This window comes from Grus americana, chromosome 3 (assembly GCF_028858705.1).
Source record: "Grus americana isolate bGruAme1 chromosome 3, bGruAme1.mat, whole genome shotgun sequence".
Lineage (NCBI taxonomy): Eukaryota > Metazoa > Chordata > Aves > Gruiformes > Gruidae > Grus > Grus americana.
This window is the reverse complement of record NC_072854.1, coordinates 107,614,152-107,641,335: the sequence shown is the minus strand read 5'-3', so window position 1 is coordinate 107,641,335 and position 27,184 is coordinate 107,614,152. Positions and strand designations below refer to the sequence as shown.

The 27,184-nt window shown below is 44.8% G+C and overlaps 1 protein-coding gene across 4 annotated transcripts in view; it reads right to left on the bottom strand.

Annotated features, from left to right (window-relative positions):
- LOC129204700 (calpain-13-like) overlaps nt 1-26,952 on the bottom strand; it is a 53,176-nt gene extending 26,224 nt beyond the window's left edge. For 3 of the 4 annotated variants that reach the window (XM_054821123.1, XM_054821125.1, XM_054821124.1), the window contains exons 1-7: nt 26,829-26,952; nt 19,430-19,678; nt 8,793-8,862; nt 7,815-7,933; nt 3,954-4,087; nt 1,964-2,138; nt 983-1,054 (exon numbers count right to left, since the gene is read on the bottom strand). In XM_054821123.1, the coding sequence (XP_054677098.1) occupies nt 983-1,054; nt 1,964-2,138; nt 3,954-4,087; nt 7,815-7,933; nt 8,793-8,862; nt 19,430-19,678; nt 26,829-26,912 (903 nt within the window). In that variant the 5' untranslated portion in view covers nt 26,913-26,952. Of the gene's footprint in view, nt 1-982; nt 1,055-1,963; nt 2,139-3,953; nt 4,088-7,814; nt 7,934-8,792; nt 8,863-19,429; nt 19,679-26,186; nt 26,286-26,828 lie in introns of all 4 variants that reach the window. The other variant, XM_054821126.1, reaches the window with a different exon arrangement.
- Nucleotides 26,953-27,184: the final 232 nt, after the last annotated feature.

Genomic DNA, 27,184 nt, shown 5'->3' with positions numbered 1-27,184 from the left:
CCATTAGGATTCAGGAATCATTCCACGCCTGTCTTGGGGAGAGCCAGCTGGGAGCTCCTCTGGAGCCTGGCAACCCCCGTCCTTCCATTTTGGAGCCTCTTGGCTACTACAAGCAAGCATTCTCCAAGATGACTACGATGACGGCACCAAACATGCCATGGCATAAGGGGCTATAAACCAAAGCCAGGCTCATACAGGAGACCATTAAAGAGAAGGGGAGAAGGGAGAAAATACCTTAGGGAAAACAACGTCCCCATTCCAAAATACTTGTTCCTAGATTAAAATGTGTTGTAGCTATCTTGTATGATAGCATAGCTATTGTTTGGTTTCCTTCTTGGCATTGCTCACTGTTAACACTCCCTGTGTGCACTACAGCTTACTGGCATAAGCCATGTTCTGATTTCTGGTTGTAAAAATTCTTCCATTTCTTTTGATCTGTGTGATAAATTGGTCCTGTTTTCAGATCAGCAATATTAATATCTAACCAGGAGAAGTTCTGCATGAGTAGAACAGCTTTAAAAGATGGAGAAATGCTGTTCTTGAACCAGTGAGTTATTTACTTTTCACATAGTGATTTTTAGCATCTTGTGATTGAGCTGAACAAATGTAGATTTGCACATATGACAAATCCCAGAATTTCAGCCAGCACTTCTATTCTTATTTGAAACAGAAAAATTAATTTTTAAGAGTCAGCATGGAATTAAAATCCCCAGAAATGTTGTATTTGCTGTTGAAGTGTCCCAAAACAAAAGTGAATTTAAGTTGCATTTTTCCATTAGGAAAAACAATAGGATTCAGATATCCTCCCTCTTCCCATTGTGCCAGCATCCTTCCATCTCCTGGAATTTGAACTATTTGCTTTCAATAATCCCTCCTCAGTGTGAAGCTAATTAAAATGACTCTGAATGGAACAGGAGTGTGACTGCCCTATAGTCGATCACCAGCACAAGATCACCAGGCAGGAACAAGTCCTTGATCTTACCTTCACAGTTCCTGTGATGGTGTAGGCATGACCCTGTACAATCCCATTCTTCAGCTCTATGTTCCTCCTCAGCTGCAGAAGGGAGAAAGCACAGCTTTTAGCTCTCTGCCACACCGCAAATGTATGGCTATCAACTCACAGAACTACCATCTGGTATGGCAGAAAAAAAGACTTGGTTTTGACTACAGCAGTATCTCAGATATAGTGCCTCCAGAGGAATGTGACTGTTGTGACTGTTGTTCCCACTGCAGTCATAAGTAATCCAGTAAATTTATCAAAACTACAGTTCTTCACATATTTGCAAGTTCTTCAATGATCCAGAGCTGCTGCAACTGCAGAATGACCTGGACTGGGTCACTGGGAGGATTAGAACCACAGAATTTCCCTGCCACTCACAGCCCAGCATCAGCCACCTGAGCTGAGGGGCTCATCCTTGGCTTGTTTGCAACAGCGGAGCTTTGTGTCCTGATGAACCAGGCACTACAGGAGCAATGCTGCACACTTTGCAGTCTTCCTTTACATGCTAAAAGGGAAGCCGTGGCAGCTTTTTCGCAAGATGCTTGCTGAGCATCACAAAGCCTTATGCAACTTCCCAGCATTAACATCAGTAGTCTGCATAATGCAATAACAGCATCCTCTCACAGAAGAGAGGTGCGTTTTGGCCTTGCTAGAATCGATCACAAAGCTACAAGGCCAAAATCAGCCCTGCTGCAAGAGGATACCACTCTATCACACTGGGATTAGCCAGGAGAGAAGCCACAGACCTCTCTCTGACAGACCAATCCATCTTCATCTACCCAAAAGCCTTTACATAGCTTATTGCATAACCTTATTTACTTTCTGCTGCCAAGATCTCTGCAGGCATCCATAAGCTGTAACTATTACACAAAGTGATTATGGACTTCCTTCTTCACTCAAAAGAGCAGCCTTTATGCAAACATAGTAAACCAAGAAAGGCATGCTCCTGGCTCTGTGACTCACCTGGCCTGAGGTGCTACACCCCATCAGACACTGAGATTTGGCAGCTGCTTTCAGTATCTCCTCCAGATCAGGAGGGGGATCCTTCAATGAAAACTGCACTTGGACTCCACCTGTGAGGTCTACTAAAGCATCAGAAAGGTAGCCTCCATGCAAGTTCTGGTAGGAGCCCCGTAACCTAGGGGAAAATAAAAATTAATTAGTCCTTATACTGTGTTTTAATAAAAAATATACAGTGATGGTTTCCAAAATGGACATGGCATTGAAGTGGTGAGCCTGGAGTGGGTAAACATTGGGGCCAGGTAATAAAAGGAAATGTGATTGAAATACATGGCCAGACACGCCACATACCCTGTGGAATGAATGAGGCAAAGAGGGACTTTTTTCCCCGTGTATTCACTCATGTCTGAGGCAGCTGTCTAGAGTCAGTTACGGACAGTGGAAAATAATAAGATGCATCTCATGCCAGTGCAGACATTTTAGGGAGATGAGCTGAATCTCATCTTGAAGTATCCAGTTTCCTTCTGAACAGGAAGGGAGCCAAGGGTGATTAGTTCAAATGGATATTTCAGATCAAATGAAGCTGAACTGTTAGTTTCTACATCGTATTTTGTCATGACTCTTCACATAAACAGCCAGTATCCCTTTTGCAAATGAGAAATAGGAAGAAGAGAGAGGGGAAGGTATTTGCCCATGCTCCCAAGGCAAGATAGAAACAAGTTTTCAGCACTGTTCCCAATTCACTCTGCTAGAGTGCAATAATAGGATAATAATTTAATATTGCCAACACAGTCCTTGTTGTTTTTATCGTGTGCTTTTTATTGAGACAGCAAATAAGCTGGAACATGCTGTACTTAGAGCAGGTAGAGCATGCTGTTAAACCCCATCATACACACTGTATTTAATGAATGTAATCAAATGAAGTCTGCGGCTAATTGTATTTTGAAGGGTTGTCCTTGTCCTACACTGATGAAAAGAATTTGTCATGGGCACTGGGGAAAAACTTCTCAAATGGGAATCTCACAAACAGCATCGCTTGCAACTTTAATCTAATAGAAGTTTGGTTTGCTTTGTAATTAAAATCTTATGCAGCAAATTGATACCGAATCCTGAGTCAACTTTTCTGAGATATCTCAGGGCAAAATGCATCCTATTCCTGAGTCACTCAGATGCTGCTTTAACATTTGCTTATTCCTGACCAAATCTGCCAGAATAATTAGCTCTCTTCTTCATCTCCTCTTTGCATTGCAAATGTTACACCAACTTGATGGAGGGCATGTGCACCAAGTTCCAGCCCTTCATATTAGCTCTAGCACAGGAATTTATTTTCAGCGCATTTAATAATGGGCAATGTTACAGATGCTAAGGGATCACACTCTGATCCCTTTACTCCTCAGAGGATTTTTTAAAATTATTATCTCTTTATTAATCATTATTAACCCTGCAGTACTCTGGGGACCTCAGCCAAGAGTCAGAGCTCTCTGCGTGAAGTGAGAGCTGACTAGAGACTCACAGGAGTGCATGTGCTGTGCCTGGGAATCTTCTTCAATCATGCTTCTTCTCATTGCCTGCTCCACATGTCTGCATCATCTCTGATTAGTGACTGTAAACAGAGGTAACCCCTGCTCAGAGTCTGCAGTTTTAAACAGAGGAAAACAGGGAAAGGAAAACAGAGGCAAAGAAGTTTGCTAAAAGTAAGGAAGAGATGCCCAGCCCCTTTTGTGTCACCAGCCATTGCCTTGTTCATTTTACTTCTCAGGCACTAACATCGCAGAGTTGGACTGGGTACGTTTCGTTCTTCAGCCTGAGACCAACATTTCCAGATTATGTTGGCCCTGTGTTTGCATTCAGCCACAGTTCCTTACATAAGCACAGCACAACATACACACTGTTAGCCTGAACTCCTCCCTGGGTGCTTTGCATAAAGCAGAGGGTGAAACCACTCGTAGAAAGCATTCAGCACCGGGTAGAAGAATAGACCAGGTATATTTACTTGGCATATGCTTTTTCCAACAAGGATGGCCAGAATTCATTTGATGTTCGAGGGTGTACAGACAGGTATCTTCCATTTAAGAATGGCAGCCGGTCATCTATCACTACATCCACCCAGTCTCCATATTGCCAGAACTAGAAAGAAAAGAAAAAAAAAAACAACAAAAAAAAAAAGAGAGATAAAAGAATGAGCCTCTTTTAAGAGTTAATATTTGTGCCCAGCAACAGCCTCCTGATGTAGCACAGGAATTGATCTAAAACATGGATATATGCAAGTTCTCTCCTGAACTTCTTCAGGCTAATGGTCCACATTGTTAAACAAGCTACCAAGTGGCTGGATTTCCCAGTGGCAAGGGAAGTCATTTGGGAATATAAATAGTCCTGCAATCAGTGGGAGGAGAGATTCAACATGTGAAATATGCTAATATTATTGGGCGACAGCAAGCATTCAAGATGATAAAGAACAATCACGCAGATGGTTCAGTGAGCCTTACTCCTCAGCTGCACTTGGATTTTCCCCTGCAGCACAGCTTTTGGCCAGACAGCCTCTGTCAAGATCCAGTCTCTAGATTTTCTTTCCTCTGTGTTTCAATTAAGACTCTCGTGTGCTGCCATGGGCAGGGACAGTGTAGTGACTAAAGACTGTTTTGAGGTATTATCCATCTCCTTGATGGATGAGGAGGACGCAGGTGGTCTCTCCAGCATGTGGACAGAGCAGGTGTTTCTCCAGCTGATCCAGCTGATGAAACATTTCAAGGGAGAAGACAAGGAAAGAGATCTGTGGGGATGAACTAAAGGAGCCATTTCCAGAGTCATTAGCAGATTAATGTAGCTTAGCATGATTCGCAATCATAAGAGGCCAAGCTCTTATTTGCAGTAATGCTAAGGACTTCAGTGGAAGTATGCCAGCAATAGATTTAGTCTAGCATGATTTTATTTCAACAGCTTTGGTCAATGAAAAACCCCAAAATGAGCCATTCTCTTAGAGAAGCACAAGACCAGATCTGCCCAGCAGCAAAGCAGCTTACAGTCTGCTAAGCCGAAAGCAGGTTTGATCCTACTTACGTTCTGCCTCACCCCAGCCTCTCACTTCCTACATTAGTGACAGCAGGAGGTGACAGGGTTTGACTTTCCGAACCTGAGCTCCAGGAGTGGTTTGAGGCTTTTCTTTGATTTTGGCAGGATGGGGTTGAGGAAAAGCCTACCCAGAAGAGAGACAGGCTAAAAGGACAGTCTGAAAGGAGCTGTTCTTTTGGTCACCTGACATGCCATCCTGTCACCAGTCAATACCTGCCAGCAGGCCTGTATGGAGAAAAGGTGTGACACCCAGCCACATCTCCCCATGGTGTTTCACGTGCAAACACAACAGCTAAACAAGGAGAAAAATATAGAACTGGCTGTGGGGATTAATGAAGTCCAAACCCACTGACTGACATTTTGCCAAAAGCCAGGTTCCTTGGCCATCTTTGGTAGGGAGATCAAGCTTGGAGGCCTTCTGAATGGAGCACTGTATTTTTCTTTAGCTGGATAAAGAGAGCTGCTTTGTCCTGACTGCTGCAGACTTTCAGATTGTCATCTCATCTGAGCTCACAAGGACAGGAAAAACCACAACAGGAATGAGAAACCTCATGGCAAGTCCTAGGATGCTCTGGGAGTGCAAGAGTGGTACCGGAGAAGACATTCTCCCCCATATGCCTTCAGAGAGGGCCAATGCCTTCACTTTTTGGCTTGAGAGTCTGGCTTAATGAAATTTCTTTATACCCTCAGGATTTAAAGTACTGCAGCTGGGAACGTGACAGTAAATGAAACAAAGAATCCCTATTAGGCAGGCTGAAAGTAGGAAGTTCTTTGCTTCCACATTTGTGGTGAGCTTTTTATATCAGGAATTTATTTTCCTGGGCTTAGGAGGAAAAAGAAATGAGCAGTTGCAAGATGACAACAACACACCTAGGGTGCTGCTGGTTGGAGTGGGAATACTGTGTGATTATTCTGACTTCTTTTTTCCCCTCCCTTGACAGGGATCTTCAAGAAATCCAGTTCTGGAAGTGAGCAAGGTGAAAATCCCATGCCTTTCAACCACTCTCTTTTGCATAGCGTTAGAAGGCACCTTTCAGTCCTGAAACGGATGTCTTGACCACGTATGGGCTGTAAAGATTTCATCAGTTTCTTCCTGAGAGCAGGGACATTAACGCTCAGGGCAGATCCTCCCTGTTTTGAGTTGATGCACTGTGCCATAACCCCCTGTAGTCCCCGCAGAATATTTCTGCTCTTTCCCAGGCTGAGCTGCTGCTGCTCACTGTCACAACGTGTGGCACACACTGCCTCACAGTTTTTGTGGCAGAGAAAGCGATTCCTTTACAAACATGGGACTAACTTAATTCCTGGTGAAATAATATCATTGTAATTATTCCCTAGATAAAAACATCACCCATCTTAACTACAGCTGATGAAGTGCTTAAGACTCTTAACTCTTGTAGCAAACAGCCAGTGTGGTGTAGGAAGACCGGAGCAGCCCTTTGTATTTCTGAGAGGCAACGCGCTCCAGATCCAAAAAGGTGAAAAAAAGTTATAAGCTAAAATTTTTATACTAGCATATGATATGCCTTGTTTGCGATTCTTCACTGAACTAAGGACTGGTGGCTTAGCCTGTGGATGGCAGTAAAATATCTTTGATGGAATAATTGAAAGGCATTGCCAAGAAGCATTTCCATTCAGAGTAGCTTTCTCAGGGGTTTACTGCTCAAGGAAAGCCAGAAACAGTTGCATTGATTTGCAGATGAGATGACAGGGAAAACATTTTCAAATACTGTAAGGTATTTATACTGCTTAAGATTTAAGGATTGCTCCTAACTAATCTTTTCAAAGCTCTCATGAAAGACAATCGAACTTGCATCCTTTTAATGTGTTTTAAGCAGACTGGTGTCCCTTCAGCTGGTTTATCTCATACAGTGCACCTCTGCATGCTGGAAATGGGCCAAGACAGAAACATCTGATATTCAGAGGAGCAAAGGAACACAGCAAAATTTAGACTGCCCACAAGATAATTCTCCTGGTGCTGCTCCATGAGAGCTCCAGAGGGTCAAAGAAGTCTCCCTGCCAGAGCTCTTCACTTGGTATTGAATTGTGTATAATAAAACAGATTTATGAAAAAAAAAAGGGGGGGGGAGGGATGATGAATGGCTGACTATATACTGATTCTCTCTATATCCAGTTTAGCTTCTAGAGCTTAATGGTACTGCAAGTGCCTCTAATCCCACAAGATATTTGGTCGACTCAGATACAAGCAAGAAGAGCCTGCCAGTTACTATCCCAGTCACCCTCCTGGGAGATTCAGAGAATTTCAAGAGTTGGTAGAAAGTGAGATTTACAAAAAAGCCTTGCTCTTCTCCCAGAAACAGATCTCTCTTCAAAATATCAAAAGCCTGTTCCTCTGATCTGTCTCCAAGGATTTGTAATTTCAAGACATTTCCATGAGCTAAAAGGGCAAGGCGAAGTATATGGGGAAACAGAAAATGAGTCTAAGTAGATAAAGAACACAGGTATGCTGACAGCCATAACAAACTGTCCAAATCAAAGCAGACACCAGAATGCCATCTAAAACATATATGTACATAACTTTATCTGAACAGCTGGTATCTGTACCTCTGGAGTCATAACTTTCAGAAAAGGGCTTCAAATTCCCTGAAGTGTGATTGCACCACCTGGAGCACAAGGAATCATTAGAAAATTTGGGATTTTCTGCAAAATTCTGAACGGGGAGTCAGCACATTCAAGGATGTCAAGATCTAGGACTGCAGTTTGGACCCCTGTATAATCCAACGAGCCGAGCCCGAGCCGTAGCAATACAGCAGAGAATACATACCCGGAAATGAAAAATCCCAGCATAATTGTCCTGGAAACCTTGGTCCTTTGGTAAAACATTTTCCAAAAATTGCTTCTGTAGCGTCAGGGAGCCCAGGGCAGCCAGCATCCAGCAGTCACCTCAAGGGAGGGAAGAACCCAGTGCATTCAGTCAGTTACCCACTGTTGTGGACCATAACTAACTCTTTAGGAGAGTGGACTTCAACATCTAAGAACCAGCTTGTTAAAAGAAACCAACATTCTTCTGCCTCCCTTTCCTCCCTCAAAGTGCTGAACCACTACCCAGTATTCAGCAGCAATGTCCTTTGGGAACCCTGATGCCACCCAGCCATCCTTTTCTACTTTCATGCTGCTCCTATCTTTGGTGGTCATGTTGAGACTTGCAGTCTAGAACATTGTTTAGGAAATCTTCAAACCTCTCAGTGGGGTGAGAAATGGGAAGACTTTTTTTTCCATATGGAAGCAGAGCTGCTCCCAAAGACAAACATGGTTATGGGCCAGGAGAAAAAGATGGAATTGATACAGGGGGCAGACACATGTCTGGGTGAGTATCAGAGAAGATGGACAGCAATTTCCACAGGAAAGAAAACACTGAGAGTCAGATGAAAACATTAGGATGAAAAGAAAATTCAGTCCTACACATGTTGGAGCTGGGGCTACTTAATCCAGAACTGCGTTTGACCCTTGTACTTGAAGCATCTGCCTGATCCCAGCTAGACCTCACTTTCTATATTTTTCCTTACATACATAGAGGGCAGGTGCCATATATAAGTAACAGCGATTAGAGCTGCTGCATTTGGGAATCCTGTTAAACTGCAATAAATTGTGTGTGGACTTGTGTGAGTCTGGATTGACCTGCATTAATTGTTTACTGCAGCTACCACAGTCTGCGTCTTCCCGCCAAGCACTCAGAACATAGCGAAGCAATCACAGGTCATTGCTTTGTGCCAATCTTTTCCAAAGAGGTATATGACTTTACCTATTTCTCCTTGCATTATATCAAATCTGCTAACTCCATCCATGATCAAATAAGGATTTCTCTGAAGTTCCTGGAGGAAAGAAAATGCAAAGAGCAGTGTGAGTACCCAGCCTCTGCCCACAGTGCATTCCTGCCCCTTGAAGACTCTTGCTTGCCTACCTTTTCCACAGCTGAAAACTATTTCTCTTGAGCCCTGATGTTTTGTTGCCTGCCACCAACAAAATCAAAGATAACCAGGCACCTCCTCTTTAGTCTGCTCAGCTGCTCCTAGGGATGGGGACTCGTGGCTGGGTGCTCACTGAGTTTTCATTGGGGTTTCTCTAATGCTACCAACACCTTTCAGAGAGGGCTCTGAGCCTAGCTGCGAAATGATGCAGTTTCCTGGGGGACAGTAGGGCAGAGACATGGAGGTAACCAAGTGAGGTGGAGCAGGGTCTGTACTCCAGCTCAGCACTGGAAAAGCTTTACTCTCTGAGCCTTTTGTGTTTCCATGCAGGACTAATACACATCAACCTGGGCTGCTTTTCCATCACGCTGGTGTGGAAGCTATAGAAGGAGAGCTTAATCTCTGGCTGCAAAATCCCATAGGCCTGGCTGACTTGTTTTTAATTCAGGGAGAATTTTCCTTGCATTCCTTGAGAGTCTTGCTTGGGCAGTGAAGGGGGAAATGCTTCAGAGCCTGGCTTTGCACACAGAAATGTGAACCATTCTCCCACCTGCATCTGCTACTGGTCTGGGATAGCCAAGTGCTCGGGTAGGAATGGCCTGGGCATCCCCTGTGAGTAACCCTTGGCACACCCCAACTGAGTAAGGCTCTGTTTTCAAAGAGCAATCAGCGTTAAATAGGAAAGTCACCGCGTACCTAAGAAAATGAAGAGATAAAAGGGAGAAAAAACATCTGAGTAAGAAAAATAATACAGCAGCTCTTCCTTAAGCAGGCCCTGGCATTTCTTCTCCCCAATTGATTTGACATGCTGCACAAAAATGAGACCAGTGCACAACGTGACTCATGACTCGCAGTCACGTGAGCTCAGCATTAGCAAATGCTGTCAGTTTTCTGAAATGGCTTCATGGTGATCAAACCCCTCTAAGAAGTTTCCCTGTCAGGAAGAAATGCAACACAACGTCGCTGCTCCAGGCTGGTGGACAGATCATGCTCCCACAGCACTGCTGACACTGGCGAAAGCAGCCTGGGCAGGCATCTTCCTGGACAGATGCTCTCACGCAGCCATCCACACCTATCCCAGGACTTCGGAGATTTGTGATAAGAGATTTACCCATAGCATGGGAACAGGCCTAAGAAGTGGTCACCAGTAGCAGCAGTTGGTCATCATACACGGAAGGAGCAGCACTCAGCCCTTCTACCTTCCCCTCTACATCTGTCCCAGCTTTATCTTCTCCCTGCCTCTATTTCCCTGACAGTAGTTTGCCTCCCACAAGCAGGAAAGAGTAACTTGCACAACAAGGCTCTGAACTTGGCCTGTGCCTTTGTGTGTGTCTGACTTGCCAATAGTCATCCCAAAAAAACAACAGCATAAAGGAATAGATATTTTTGTTCCCTCATCATTTCTGAGGCTGTTGAAGTCTTAGTTGCCCCAGGCAGGGCAGCTGGGCTCTGGTGGATGTGCTACAATGCGTAGCTGCCATGGAGGTAACCATCATATAGAGACATGAGCCTGGAACTAATGGGAAGGCAGCTGCGTCTCCTATGGGATTCCCGAGGAAAGGGCTGATGCTCTACTCTGTGCTGGGACGATAAAGCTCTTAAATGCACTGTGGATCCTGCTAGCCTGTTACAGAGACCGGCTGAAAAGTCAGACCATTGGATGCCTCAGCAGGTACCCTATTGCCCACCAAGATGTTTGACTCCCCAGTGAGCAAACGGGAATGAGCTGAGTCATTAAGCAGGTTCCCTGCTGAGAGAAACCAGTAATTTTGTCTAAAACCAGAAAAGACATGATGTGAAGTCAGCCCCAGCCAATACGCCTTGACTGTGCATACAGACAATTTTGTGGCTATCAGAGAGAACAAAAGCTGAAGTTAAAGACTCTCACTGTAATCCCCACCCACAACACACTAAGATCTGCTTCCTGTGGGGTGTACTCCCCACGGGCTTAGGGGGCAATAACTGGAAAGCAACACAGTGTGACTAGCCATGGAAAAGGGGCTGCTCAGCAGCTGTCTCTCTGCAGAAACCATGTGGCAAATGCAAGGTGAATTCCCACCGAGCTGACACTGGTGCTGCTGGCTGAAACAGCGGCAGCCCTCTTGCTGCATGCGCTGTGGTCAGAAATTGCAGGGGACGTTTTAACGAGTTTGTTCTTCCAAGTGTAGCCACCTCTCTGTGGGCTTGAGGAAAAGAGGCAGCACAGGCATGCTTCAAAAGGATGCAGCGCACAGAGCACGGGCTCTTTGCACGGGGTTGGGTGTGAGCCAAGGAAGGGCAGGGGACAAACAGAAGCTGAAGCGAAGGCAGGAGGGGGCAGTGGTGGGGAAGTGCAAGACCAGATACTCAGAAGAGCTCTGGAAGAGCGTGACCCCTGAAGTCAGCGGTGGAATGGCTCTTCCCTTGAAGGATGCTGTGTGGAGCCTGAACTAAGCGCAGAGAGTTTCTGAAAGAGCTTAGAGAGGACATAATGGTGATGGGTGCAGTGCTTTGGAAATCTGGGCCTTCTCAACCAGAAGAAAAAGGAGGAAAGGAAGTCTCCAATTAGCTCCTTATCCTTCAAAGGCAATAATACAGCAGTCATGAAACACTAGAAACTATCATCTATTATTGCAAAACACAGCTATGCACATAGTTACCGCTATACAAAATGTGCAAGTCTCACTCTTTGCTAATGCTTAAATTGCATGACAAATACAGAAGCTACGGATTTAACTATAAGTCTGTCCAGAAGCAGTGCTCTTTTTCACTGAAATATTATGATGAGGATTTGTGGCATTTTCCCCGAGACTTTTCAGTTTTAGCTGGAGGGGGGAAGACGAGGGAGCTCAAGGAGGCACGTGGTCTCTTCTCAGAGTATCTATGAGTCCAGCAGTGAAGGCAACCATATGGGCTGCAAGTCAAGCGCTCTGCCTGAACTCCTTGCCCCCAGGAGAAGCTATCAACGCTCACTTTCCCTGGCCCACTGAAGACTTGATTATGTATTCAAAATAAAAGAGAAGTTCAAGTTCAAACCAGTTCATCCTCTACAGAATGGTATTATCACAGAAGTACTGCTTATCCAGAGGGCAAGATGGCGAATTAATTTGAGAGGTGGAAGGAGGGCGCCCTGTACATGCATTTGTCTCTAAATTTCTTTTTATAATTGCTTGAAATTTCTAAGGAAGAACAAGTGCCCAGAAGAACCTGCAGGTGAGTAGTATAAATGTAGGCCACATGCAGACATATGCAAAGGACACAGTCAGACATTTTTGTGGAAAATTGGAAGACTGAGGTGGGATTTCATAGGCAGTGTAAGCCAGTCTGACTGCAGGCAGCTGCTCAGTATGGTGGTTTGGCCGTGGCCACTTTCCCACAGGTTTCCCAACTGGCCAAGTATGATCCTGAGTACAGGCAGAAGGCCACTGAGGGTTAAGAAGCAGGAGATGACTCTTTGCAGAGCCGCTTGCCAATCAGTTCACCTTAACCCTACAGTAAAATCCCAGCCTTGCTTCTGTTCCTGCCACAGCACCGCTTCTTTCCCTTTGGCTGTACTTGTGTTGCTCCCTCCTGCTCCAGTTCCACCTTCCTGACACGTCCTGCTATCCCGATCGACAGTGCTCCCTGTTCAACACATACCAATTAAGAAAAATAGAAAGGCTGCTATTGATTGAAAGCCAAACTCTGTTCTCAGCTGGACAAGTCTTAATTCAGCATCACTGCTGTGCCTGTAATAGCATTGCTCTGGATTAAGAAGCAAACACAGTGTTGCAGTTCCTTGGGCTGAAGTCATTGCCTAGCAGTGCGCTGAGGAGGGGTCGGGCACATCACTGTCATACATCCCGTAACGGCATGAAACCACAGAATAGCTAACACCAAAATAAGCCAGCTGGAGTAACGAGGGAGGGCAGAACAAAGGATAAGCTGCGCTGGGTCACACCAAAGGTCTGCCTGTTGCAATGCCTCATCTCCGACAGCTTGGAGAGGGAGCAGGATAACAGAGCAAGCCGAAACTAATGCTCCTCCTGCATACATCCTCCCACTCTCCATCACTTGGGGGCTAAAGGACTTCCTAGGCTGGAAGCTCTATCCACAGTTTTGTGTTTATTAGACCTCATGGGAATCAGGAATCTGTTTCCTTGAATCTGCCCAATTTATTTTTTTTTTAAAAACTCATATTCTGCTTTTCTTTGACATTCTCTTAGATGGGGAAAAAACAGGCTAATCTCAAGGGGTTGCTAGCACCACCAGAACTCAATTCCCTGCTTTACAGCAGAATAGCTCGATTCCTAATTGCCTGTTTTCAACACAAATGCCTCAGTTGCTTTAAAAAAACCCCTCCTCTGCTCCAGCTCTCCCTCACAAGGAAGGAAAGAGGGCCTCAGACTCTGCACAGGTGGGGAGCCCACAAGTGCGAGAGTGAAGTCCTGCTTTGTGTGGCTCAGTGCGAAAAAAAACAATGACAAGTGCAAACAAAGGAGGTAAGCAAGGGAGGTAGCCCTGTCTGCCCTGAGCCTTTGAGAGCCAGTTTACTTACAGGTCTTGAAACCACCCACTCAGACCATTCCGTGCAAGTTTTCAAAGTGGCACGATGTTATCAACTATTCCCCTGTGGCCACCATAGCCATATAAAACCCTGTTGACTGAGAAGCAGGGAAGCGGGTCAGTCAATGGACCAGCATAGGAGCGCTGCTTTCTCCTCAACCCGGGATGTGCGTGCTCCCCTCCTGTCCCGATCTGATACACCTCCCCACAACTAGCCCTTTCCAAAAGCAATAGAAACAGAGATACTATGCAAATAAACCCTCCTCATGTAAAGCCTGTGCAGAAAGACAGATGTAATAAATGGTGACGCACTGCAGCTTTCTCCGCCCAGAGATATGAACTCTGAAGTCGAGGTCAGATGCAATCAGCTGAGTAGGCAAGGGCTGAGACAATGCCTGCCTGGAAATGCTGCTCCCGTTCAATTACACTGATTGCACGCACACACTCAAAAAGAAGGTGAATTGATTTTGATTTTCATCAAGGAGAAATAATGAACAGGATCCGAGGACCTTGTGTCCCCTGGGAAATACTGAAGCTGTGAATTCCACCATGAATGGCTGGCGAGAGGCTTTGGCTCATGCCAGAAAATGGCCCCACGGTGACAGACCTGCCGGTAGTGCAGGGCAGCGCTATCCCTTAATCGCCACACATTTCCCGTAACTTGCTTTGTTACAGCAGCTCATGTGACAATCCACACCTTTTTTTCCTTTTTTTTTTTTTCTGGTAGGTTTTTCTTTATTTGTTCCCTGTGCTATTAGAGCTAAGTGTTTAGGTTAACGTCAAACTGTTTTCTGATTTCTTGCCTGAATAAAATCTTTTTTTCCCCTCCAGTTATAGACAGGCCAAGGCTGGTGCGGGAGGAACTCCAGCTCAGCTTACCTGTCTGGAAAGATCCTAACTTCAAAATTACTTTTTTTAAAGGGTCCATTTTGGTTTAGTCAGTTCCTGGGTTCAAAATTCCTTAACGTTGGTGTTAATTCCTGGAAATTTCTGGGAATTAAATAAAATGCCAATAAACAAATAATCACCAAAAGCAGTGCAGAATCATGATAGGCACTCTGCTGCTGAAAGAAGGTTACATTTGCTTTGGGAAGGGACAGAGGAAGAGAGAAAAAATGTGGGCAAGCCCTTTTGCAAAATTACTGCAAATAACAAATCACTTTTCCCCAGCAAACGACTCACACTGCATCATTTTCCCCAATGCTTTTTAGATGCTAAGTGCAATACCATGGTTCCCTGAATCTCTGCTGAGGGAACAAGGTATGTCCCTTGCTCAAGCTCACATTAAAGCAGCCTCTTTCTGTGGCTCCTACCCAAGGACTTCTTTTAGACTGTACCCTTCTCTTCCCCTGACACTGGACACATAAGGCAAATACCCAAGGGGTCCATGCCCTGATGCTACGAACAGACTGCCGTGATGCAGAGGAAAACACACATTGGCTATTTCAGGCAGTCCTTTCACCATACACCTTCCTACAAGGGAGAAGAGGCACTCAGGGATTTCTCTCATGCTGACCCTCAAACCTCCATTGGCCACCTTGAGCTTTTCCCTCTCTTCTGATTGCCCACCACAGGGGATGGACCCTCCTACACAGCTCAGCAACCCCTCACTCCATACGGTGGCTACAGGGTCCCTGAGAGACAAAGGGTGAGCAGCTGCAGGAGCAGTAGTTTGTGACCTAGAAGACCCTTCAGAAAAACCTTCAGTAACTTCATTCTCTGCCCATTTTAGTTTTATAAAGCATAAGCGCTGAAGATTAGGGACTATCCTTAACGAAGTTCATAACAGGCATCATACCAAGCACCATGTTGGGCTATCCCTGGTGCAGGGCCAAGGCGCTCTTGGTAATCTCTCCCCCTCACACATAACAGGTTTGAAAATATAACTAATGTTAGCAAAAATAAAGCACTCTGAATTCAGCACCACCACAATTCCCATCGTCTGGATCATCCTAATTCAGTTTCTTTTTGCATATGTATAGTATTATGCATTATGATCAGAACAGAAGGAAATCTTTAGCTAAAACATTAATTGATTAAAAACATGTATTCAGTAACAGCAAATAATTTTGAGACTTCCTCTATTCCACTCAATTGCTTGTGTGAAGGAAAAGCATCAAACAATGAAACAATGAATTCTGAACATTTTTTAAGGGAGCATCTCAGTTTTTAAAATCTGATATAACTCGTCAAGGAGAATTTCCCTTGACTGATCTTTAGAAAAGTCCAGCTATAGAAAATACTTTGTTCAGTCTAAAATAGGACTCTCTTCATTTCTCCAAACTGTGGGTGAACCAAAAGGCCAGTTAATTGCAGAGCTCCTGCTATATCTGGTACCTTCAGCCCCACCTCTAGTAACGCTTGAAGCACCACACGCAAAATCTCTGTTAGAAATTGCACATTTTAATGGGTGTAGACTGAGGGCCTGGGGATGAAAACACAGCCCGGAGCAGTCCCCATCTGATGGGAACCTGCGGCTACTTCATAGTTAGGAAAAGTGACATTTCAAAGAATGCCTTGGTGCTCCTGATCCATCTTCCCCTTCAGGGACTCCCATATTAAATCAGCTTACTTTACAAGTCAAAATAAGTTGTTTCTGACTGTCACCACTGACTATTGCTGTCTGAAAATTCAAGCTGTTTTCTCTCTACTTTATACATTACCCCCAGATATGAAGACTCCAAACTCTGAATGTAATTGGCAATTCTCTTGACAATGTACAAGGTAAAATAGAAGCGGCATGTTGCTCAACTGCTCAGTTGCATCTGGAACAATGACAGCAGTTATAATTGCGATCTACCACTTAAATAACCAGATACTATATGACTCAGAAGATGGAGGCTAAGAGATTAATAGGACCAAGATGCCATTTTTATCACAAGTACATTTCCAGCCAATTTTTTTTAATGTCAGAGGGAGCTAATGGTGGAGGCTGAGAAAAATACATACATAGGTTAAATTGGCCATTCTCTCAGCAGGTAACTACACTCACTCTTTGGGAGAAGTATTCAAGTAGGAAACCATCTCCCTTTAGGAAATTATAAGTATCTTTTTGCCAAGTAGTTTAGGTAGCTTAAACACCTGGGATCATGTATTCTTACAGTTAGTATTGCAATGACCTAAGAGCAAAGAGTTTATGAATGTTTCTGCATGGGTGAAAGAAGCCCAACTGAAAAACTCCAGATTTGGGACACTTTGACTCCTAACACTGCCGCCTTCGCTCTTCTTCCCTGGGGACCAACTTGGACACAGCACCGGCCTCTTAGGACTTTGGAAATAAAGTACAGTTTTGTTTACTTCCTGACACTTGGCTCAAAATATCTGCAGCTCTCTAAATGAAAAGTGACCACTGCTATTTACTATTTAGCAACTTCTTCTGCCTCTGCTTCATTCTGCAACGGACAGAGGCCATGCTGTGATGTCACCATGGCACAGCATGGGTGTTGTGGAGAGGTTTGAGAACTTCTGGGTGGGATCCCCAGGCAGCTGGTGCCATTGCCCTTCATCTTGCATCTTGTCTAGCAGGATGAAGCCTGGCAGGTCAGGAAATAATGGTTACAGATGGAAATTTTGGTCAAATCAAGGAAAAAAAATTGAAATGGAGCCTTCTTCAACACTCACATCCTGCGTTTCTGTTCCAGAAGACCCAGTTGAGTCAGCAGTCTCAACTTTTGTCCCTTGAGTACATCATAGAAGAGCAGCTGGTGATGCTAGCTTAACCTCTATAATAGAAGGAAAGGCTTTTCAATGTTTGCTTTGTGAAGCCTGGGCCACGAGCACATGATTTCATTTCTTGGAGGAGAGCTCTGGCAAAGCCAATGACTTTTCATCTTGCTCCTTCCTGAAAAATCTCTGAAAAATTGTTGGAAGCCATTGGTTTCAGTCAATTTGGTGGGGTGACGCTGGAAACTGTGTAGTGATTGCTGAAAAAAATCTTCAAAAGGGAAATGCTAGGACGGAAATTTGCTCTGGCAAATTTTTGAAACCAGTTCCATGAAAACTTTCATTCATCAGCTTAATCTTCGTGGATTCAGCCAAGTGGAAGGGGATTCTCCAACACCTGCCTCACATGATGAACTTCAAGCACTAGCAGCAGCAGGTTCTGCTTTTTGGCAAGGTACGCCAGTCTCTTTGCACATGAAATAACTCTCAGGATATTCAAGTAGGATAGATGTTCATCCCATGCTGCAGTGCCTCAAAATTAGTGGTATTTGGGTTTCTAAGTCAGTTTGTATGCTTTTGAAATCCTGCGCTTCTCTGCTGCTCCCAAATGGCATAAACATCAGGGTGGTTAGTACTTAACAGAACTGTATCATAACATTTTATTCTAGTTTATTCATCTTTAAAACACCCCTGAGAGTCCTTTCTAGTATCCATGTTTGTCTTTTGTGAGTCTAATGCTTAGTTATCATATCTTTGTCTTTCTCAGTCTGGAAATGATGGCAACTAACTCCTCTCCTTTGCATTTTTTAGTTACTCTTCTACTATAACCCCTATTTCAAGAGAGATAATCCCCACTTGCTTCAACCCTGTAAACAGAGTGCTGTTGTAAAAACCACAGCACCAGCTTCATTCTCACTGGACCTGGATTTGAAGAAAGGCTGCCTGAGGAGAAGCCCAGATGTTCAGCCAGCAGTAGGAGCTGCTTCTGCAGAGGAGAATGATCCCTTTGTAGCAGCTCCACAGAGGACACCCAGACGTCTGCAACCAGCACCTCCACACCTACCAAGCCATGTCATACCGCATCAACCCAGATTGGAAATGCCTGTACGTTTGCACACACAATTTCTCTGACACTTTCAGGCCATGCTGCAGCAGTGGGTAGTGAGAAGTTCAAGCCTCAGGCCCCATCCCTATCACCTCAACGTTGCAGCCACAGCCCTGTTGGTGTCCAGGCTGCAGTTTCTGCTCCATCTGATCCTTCACCACATCACATTCCTTTTACACCAGGGCTGGGGCTTCCTGTCTTTCCCTTTGGGCATCCATATCCAGCAGCTGTGCAGGTTCCCTGGGCTAGCCTGCTTCTCTTCTGTGAGCCATGGCTTTCAACGTCCATGCTGACAGCAGTCTCTGCTGTTGCTATAGCCAAGGCCACCACACTGCCAGGCCCCAGCATACCCTCATTGCTCTGTTTGCACCTGCCATCCAAATAAATGTTTTCCAGTTGTCTTGTCCTGTCTCTGCAGTCTCACAGTTTTTGTCTCTACACCCCGGTGGTTTGCCTGCAGGGAGATGAACTGGTTTGCTGCAGCCCAGGGAAGCCAAAGGCCCCAGGCATTAGTGGTGCGCTCAGAAAAACCCAGCAAAAGGGCAGCACATGGCAAATCCAGTAGCTGCACCAGCAGGAAATGGTACACAGCAGTGCTACATAGCGCAGTCTCACTGTGGAAAGATTCCCTGAATTATGTCCTAGGATAAAAAAGCTGAGTATGTGATTCTACCTCCCAATTTAAACATCCATGTGCCAGATGATGACAACTGCCTATTAAACTACAACTGGGAATCAGCAGACAAACATCATCTCCTGCCTTGTCCCAATTACTTTAAAATAGGTATTGCTGAGTCAGTGGCTTGGATTACAGAAATCAGAGATCTTTAATAGAATTTGACAGCTTTTCAGCTTTGCACAAAGTCCTCTAGAAGCATATCAAAGTGGGAACACTAGTTGTAGTCAGGTTCACAGGTGGAAACAAACTTCCTACAAAAATTTACCCAATGAATTCATTAATGTTACAGAGGTTATCTTATCTTCCCTACACATACCACAGCAAGGATGCTTCCTTGCAGTGTGGTGCTCCCAGTGTTCCCCTTGGGGTCTACTTCCCTGCTTAGCACAGATCTCATCCCCCAAGGTGAAGGCCTTTAGTCCCTGGCCATCAGTGCCCCCGGCCATCAGTGCCCCCATTCAGCAGCAGGGCTACAAAACACCCTGGCTGGCATAACTCACAGTTGGCCTCTTCCACTGTATTTGATGCAGCTTATCCTTTGGGAGCAGGTTGGGACCAATGGAATTGACATGAGCAGGGAAGGTGTCATCCTCAAAAAGCAGTCCTTGGCTCAGACACAAGGCTCGCAGGTGGCTGAAGTCCTGGTTATTAAATTTCTTCAGGTTCTGGAGGCTTTCCATTGCCCCTGTTTTTTGCCAACCCTGTTCCAATGTCAGAGTAGAGCTGGGGGCAAGCATTGTGCCCCTTTCCTGTGTGGGAAAGACATGGACTGCCATTAGTTTCCCGATCCAAAGTGTTGTGGGAAAGAAACCTCCCCACCCCCCGACTCCCCACCAAGAGGACTGTGGAGCAGCAGTTTGCAAAGCTGAGGGCAGTCACAGTGACAAAATCCTTATTAGCTGGAAACGCCTGGGGAAAGAGTAGTCGTCAAATCCCAACTGGTTTATCTTAAACCAGTGCTGTCACTGCTACAAATTCAATTTTGAGTCTTCCCTGAGGACAGAGAGCAAAGCTGTTAGTGAGCCGCTGTGTTAGCATTGAGGTACATCTGCAACATAAGCGAGTGTAGAGGATGGAGCAGGAGCTGCAGACATAGGGGAGGAGGGAGGGGGTGTGAGCAGGGAGGCTGCTCAGAGGTACCCAGAACTCTTCTGGCCATGGGTCACACCTGTGCCCAGGGCATGTTTCGAGTTATTTACTTTATTTCATTTCCACAAGTGAATACTTGATGGTCACTCTTTGTGAGACCTAGAGAAGGTAGAGACTTGCCTTTCCTTGGGATCTGTTCCAAATCCCCAGGTAGATTAGGGGGTGGCTTCCTACCAGCTTACACAGATGCTCCACCAGATTCCCTACAGCTACAGTGCTGAGATGGGACTGAGCTGCAACACCCAGCCCTAGATCCCACCTGCACTACTTGCTCACATGAGTGTACAGCAAGGTCTGGGGGTTTTGGACTCAGTAGTTCATTTGGAGGCCAGTGTTTAAACATATCAAAATTGTAAATTCATATTTAAACTGGGCAGTCATTGCATGGCATCTATAGGTATTCCAGTCTGGAGCATGTTCAAACCCCTCTTTGTTAATGTGTCTGAAGGAAAGGGGCAATTCACTTTGGAAAAGTGAACATTTCGCACACACAGTGAAACCCTAGACTGGACAGATCTGCTAATATATGTGCTGGCACAGCTAGGATAAGGATGCGGGAGCTAAATCTCCTGTTCTGGACTCTGTCTTCTTTACAATCATCAAAAAGCACAGCAGGACTCTTGCCATCAAAGATCTACATTTTTCCAAAGGGAGGTAGTGCATCTTCCATGGAGATGCTGGACTGGAGGGTGGGAGGACTTTTAGGACAGAAGTGGGAGAAGGGCACAGGAAGGTGGAAAATCTACCCTTTTGGAGGGGTGGTGGCATTGGAGCTTAAAAACAGCAATTTGTTTTGTCTAACCAGAATACAGGCTTTCAGGTGCACTCCCCCAAGCCACGTGGATGTACAGAGACACACACACATGTGCATCACCTCGTGGGGAATCTTCCTTCAGCTATAGATCTCTGTTGCCAATTTCAGAGTTCAGAGAAGTAGCAGGAAGGTTACGCAGCCTGCCTTGCCTCTTTGCTCCTCCACCACCTTTTGTCACACAAAATTACATGTTGCTGGATCAAAATATAACTCAAGGTCCACACCAGTTTTCACCCTTCATTCACACTTGCCCTCACAAAAACAAAATTTTAACTTTCCTGAGCAATAATTCCCCTTTTTGACTCTTTCCTTAAGAAAAGAGAAGCCCCTGGTGAAGCCCTGTATTAGTAGACTTTTAAGGGCAAGAAGGATCACTGTGATCACCTCCTCTGGCTTCTTGCATGACAGATGCCACTGCACTTGATCCAGAGATTCCTGCCCCCAGCTCCTGGCTTCCACTTAAGATGTACCTCCTCATAAATTAGCACTGGGAAATCCACCACAACATACCCTGGGCAAGCCACTCTACAGTTAATTAACTTTGCTGTGCTAATTTCCAGCCTGAAGTCACTTAGTTTCACTTTCAAGCCAATGGATGCCATAGATATTTATTTTTTTATTATTATTATTATTTTGGGTTTTAATTTTTAGTAGATGAAAGGTCTCTTTCCCATCAAACAAATTTATCTGTAGATCTGATATGTTCCTGGTGCAGTACAGGATAACTCCAGTAAGAGCAAAGCCTCAGATTTATATTGTGATTCGTTCACACATGAGAAAATCAGACCAGCCACACTGAAGGCGTGATACAGCCCCGACACATGCACACACACTTTTTACTTAGTGTCATCACCTTGCTCAAGTCACCTGGCCTCCTGGCATTGTAACAACAGCCTAGAAAAATAAGGAGTTTTGCATCTCATTGTTTTAATTATAAGCCCCACAAAAAAATCAGATGGAATTCAGAAATCACTCTCGGCCAACAAGAATAGAGAACGTTCCCCTTGGGCTTGCACATTTTTAATACAATGGAAATAAATCTCATGTAATGTACCATAACACGACAAGGGAATGGCTTCTTTTTAACAAATACTCATTTGAAACTGTGCCCAGGCCCCATGCATGCTAAGATCTATTTCTTGCAACAGAGTTCCAGCAAAACTGATTACTAATTCCAAAACTCAAATTAAAACTAACAGAGCTTGAAGGCTGGGTCTGACACGCGTTCTCCCTCTTCTGACAGAGAACAAGAGTTTTTAAGCATGTGTGTGTGTGTGTTTAATTACGTTGTTTAACATATCCAGAATAAATTAGCAACCAGACTGAAGAAAATAACACACTTAACTACTTTTCCCTTGCAGGAATAACTTCATCAGCATTGTGTCTGGGGGCACACATGCACAGATACATGAGCTCTATATCTGTCCGTGCCACTGCGTAGGCAGCCCATGGGGTCACACACACCTGGCTAGCACTGTCCTGTCCACGCCACCTCTTTCGGAGCAGCATCCTGAGCCCTTGGCCACAGGCCGGGTCTCACAGGTGCATCAGCAACAGCATAGATCACAACAGCTTTTAAAGCAGAATATTGCCTGCCTAGTTGGGGAGCTTTTTACCTTTATTGAACTCAACTCTGAGGCAGAAAGACTGGAAAGGGACAAAGTTATAATGCAACGGGTCTCAGAGGCGTTGCCCTTGGACTGCTCCCTGCCACATGACGAGAGAGGGAGGGATTTCAAATGCACACGAAAGCTGGTTCAGACTTATTGTGAAACACTGGAGAAAAACAAGAGACTGCCTCTCAACTAAGGAAGGAAATTATTATTCAGAAGGGGTTAAACATACATTTACTTAGTCATGGGATCTCTTCCAACACATTTACTTATCTGAAATGGGGAAAGGAATCACACTCAACATTGTACCTACTGCTCTTTTTTGGTCCCTCTTCCTTCTCGGTAGAGAGAGATCCTTCTTCTTGCTGTCTGTCTCAGAGAGAGGGTGAAATTACAAAGAGTGAGGGGGAAAGGAATGGAAAATCTACAGAGAGAAGGAGAAAAAGAGATCAAGTGTGACAGTTGGAAGGGATGGGAAGGAAAGGGGAGTCTCTGAGGATAGCAGAGCAAAAAATTCGGTGACCCCCACAGAAACTAACCTGGGAACCCCAAGCACCCACCATTTTCTGCATTAAACAGCTTAAAAGCCAATGGCAAAGGGTGTGTTTCCTCCCCCTCCAGCACTCATTCACGAAAGATGTCAAGCAACTATTATAATCAGGTACTCAATGGTGGCAAATGCTACTGACAGCTAATTACACTTTGCATAAAGATTTATGTCAGAGTACAAACATAATTTCCTTCAATGGCTTCTGATATTTTTCACCAAGTAGAAAGTGCAAATAGCCAATTAGAAACATGTGTCTACTTCATAGCTGAACTATCCACCTTCTCCTCTCCAACGATTTTCTCAAAACATTTCCATTACATGTTGACTCAGCTGAGTTTCTGTACTTTAGGAAGAGCAGCTGAATTTTCTCAAACACTACAAAGAATACCAGAAGAACCAAAAAGCCATCAGCCCTTCTTCCCCCGTTTCCTCTCAAACACTCCAAACTATCGATGTACATTTCATCTCACCCATGACATTCAATATATGCTGCAGTAATGCAAGCACTCTTCTGCTCTAAGACTCTGTCATTTATGTATTTGGAGCATTGTAAGAACTTTGGGAAGTCAGCTCCAGAATTGTCTTATAATGAAGGAAAGCATGAGATTTTAGCTCTCCTTCCATTCAGAGAAAAACCAAATGAGAGAGTACTGCTTTTCAGCAGCTTGCCCACAGTGACAGCAAACTGCAGAGGCAGAGCAGTGACCTGAACTTGAGTGTCCCAAACCTCAGACGGACAAGAGCTCCTTGTACATACAACGTGTGGTAGCTTTCAGTACCTCAGAAAATCAAAAACAAAGCCAGGCACTTTGGCAACCCTCCAGGAGATTACTTTCCCAGTGGCATCTTGCACGACCTTCTGCTCCAAACAGTCTGTGAAGTACTCCCTTCTGGCTATTTATTAAGTCAATTTTCTCTTCGTTTTGCATACGTAACATAGGACAGTTCCAGATACCTTTTTTCTACCTCATTTAACAACAGCATGTAGTAACTATAGAGTCCTCCTCCTCTTAGGATCTCCACTCCCACTTGATCCAATTACTTCTGACAACTTACCTTTTTACTGTAAGGCTATTTCTAAGGACATCAAATTCATCTTTTCTTTCCCTCCAGGTAACATTAAGGATGAGGACTTTAATTTATTCAGTCTCCCCGAGACATATCCCTCTCAATGTGTCTGCTGTTTTTCCAGCACTATTACTTGTATTTCACCTGCTTCATCTTGTACTAAGTAAAACAGCAAAGTCACGTTTTACCTGCAGTGCCTCCGGTGTAACTCTCTGGCCAACATCGACAGAGTGACAGACAGGCTGGCACTATCCCCGTTCTCCTTTATAGGGCAGCTTTTTGCCACGCCTTAAGTAAACGCAACCAAGTTGAAGTCAAGTTCAGGGCTAAAAGCAAGCAATCTGACTCAGGCGTAATAGTTTCATAGAGATACTGTACCATGGAGATATCTATATACTTCTATTAGCCATCCACAGTGAATTGCCTATCGACCTATGTCAGTTGATAGTTCCCTGTGGCTAACTGTGGTTTCGGTCGCAGTTATTCTTATAAGAAAACAGGATTTGTTTGCAAACTCCCACACTTTCACATTATCTGTTCTCCTCCTCATACCACCAGGAAATGCCGCAATCATCCTGGATCCAGGCACAGCCTGGCAGAACTCATCACGAGCCAAGTTATCAGAGCTGTGTGTCATTCTTTCTGCCCCAGTAAAAAACAGCGGATCAGTTTAGGGCAATACCTGTTAGCATTTACACTGGGCTCTTACATAATTCCACATCAGTTCACTCACTTTGGTGGTTTATTTCCTCCAGGATTGCCTCAGGAAGTAAGAGTTATCCATATGCTTAGGAGACCTAGGGGATTGGTCTCTGTTATCCTAAAGCCCAAAGCCAAAGATTTAAAGAGTATCTAGCAAAAGTATGGGAAGGAGAAGGTTATTTCATTTTTGGGAGGCCAAACTGAGATAGTCAAAAGAGACCCAGAATCCAAGGAAATGGGTGCAGCACATTCTCAGGGACATGTTCCCTGGCAGCAACCCTAAGTGTACTACTACAGCCTGTAAACACATTTTTGAAGAAAAGGCCCTTGGCTTCCTGGTGGACAGCAAGCTGAACAAGAGCCAACAATTCACCCTTGCAGTAAAGCAAACCAACAGCATCTTGGGCTGCATGAGCTGCAGCATAGCCAGAGGATCAAGGCAGGGGTTCCTTCCCCTTTGCACAGCGCTTTTGAGACCATATCTGCAATACTATGTCCAGTTTCAAGCTATCCAGTGTAGGAGGGACACTGAAAGTGCAGCAAGTCGAGCAGAAACCCACCAGGATGGTCAGGGGGCTGGAGTACACATGTGAGAGAAGAGGCTGACAGCCTAATTGCAGAAGCCTAAAGAGAGCTAATTGCAGTCTCCCACTAACTAAAAGGCAGTTACAGAGAAGGTGCAGCCAGACTCTTCTCAAAGGTGCACAGCAGAAGGGCAGAGGCAATAGGCACAAACAGCAGCAAGGGAAATTACACAAGGTTGGAGAGAAAAAAAATCTTCAGGGTGGTTCAGTCCAGGAACAGATGCCTGGAAATACTGGAGCATCTCCACCCTTGGAGACATTCAGCTGGACAAGGCTATGAGCAACATCACTACCTTGGAAGTCAACCCTGCTTTGAGCAGGAGTAGGACCCAAAGCCTCCTGAGGTCCCTTCTCAAAGAAACATCTCTATGCTTCATTGTTTCTGGAGCTGTAGCTCATGCGGCAGCATCCACGCTGGCTTCAGGCCAGCTAGGCCACGTGCAAGCGTTACACAGCAGTGGCAGCACAGAGGTCCACAGTAGTTGCAAAGATCACGTGAAGATCTGTGTGATTAGTGCACTTTAAACACCGTGCTAAGGCCCCACTGCTGTTAATACCTGAGCTAGTAAATGGAAAACCAGCTCGGGTTGTGGCTGCATGTGCACAGCAGGTTAGGTACTTATCCCAACAATTACCCTCTCTTTTTCAAGCTACCACAGCTTATTCTTGAAGAGAAAAGTTACTCTGCAGTGAATGTTCATGAAGTTTAGCTTGGGGCTTAACAGAAAAAACTTAACTAATGCGTAGTTCTTTCCTTACCCAAAGTAACAGAATTACCTGGGCTCAGAAATTTCTTCAGAACAAGACTTCCAACTTGGACTGCAGTCTCTTTGAGGTGGGATGTTAGCCGTTCCCATAGCAGTTGGTCCCTAGGAGCTTGGGGACATGAGAACACAAACAGCGCTCATGAAAAAGACAGTTCAGCTTCTTCATCAATGTTCAATTTAGTTCTGTAGGTCTCCAGAACTGGATCTTCAAAAGCTGTGCACTGCATCCTGCCTACTCACATTTCAGTGCTCTCATTTCTGTATGAGAACTGAACATTTAGGAAACTCTAATGGGAAACGTATCCGTGTAAATTAGAGCAAAACCTGCCCCAGAGAGCAAAACAGGTGCAGGTTTCCTTTAAGAGCTATTTTCCACAACCGCTACATAAATAAAAGCTGATTGCACTAGAAGCAGGGAGCAAAGATTTCCTTCATTGCAGGAAAGGAGCTCTGGGGTGATAAATGCCAGTGCTGCTAGCTCATCTGACAGCACACATGCTGTTAATCGCCTCCTCTCTGGGGAAGCGGCAGGTATATTCCCCTCCAGGTATGCTGATTCATTGTCTGGAACTGATATCTCTGCTTAAATGGTGGATTAACATGATTTAAGAAATATTCATTGCAAAGTTGATTAGAAAGCACCATCACCAACCTGGCAGGAGATTTCAGTTATTGCAGCATGACACCATTTTGAGATTGTCAGCTTTTCTGCAGAAGGCTGTATTGATGTGTCCATTTTCACAGTGGCTCCAGAGAAGGAAGCCCAGAAGGCTGAGGGATTTATGCGCAGTAATGAGCCTTTGGATTATTTGCTCTCCTAAGTGTTTGTGGAATCCTGCAAGAAAAAAATAAATAAATGAGGCGCTTGAGTGAAAAGCACAGGGCTGTGTTTTCTGCTAGCGGCACCCTGAGAGGTTGTGGCAGATGCAACATCGCCCTAGCTCGAGGTTTGCTTTTGCAGAGCAGGGACATTAATCCACCTAAGGGTAGCTGTGCAGTTTAATCCAC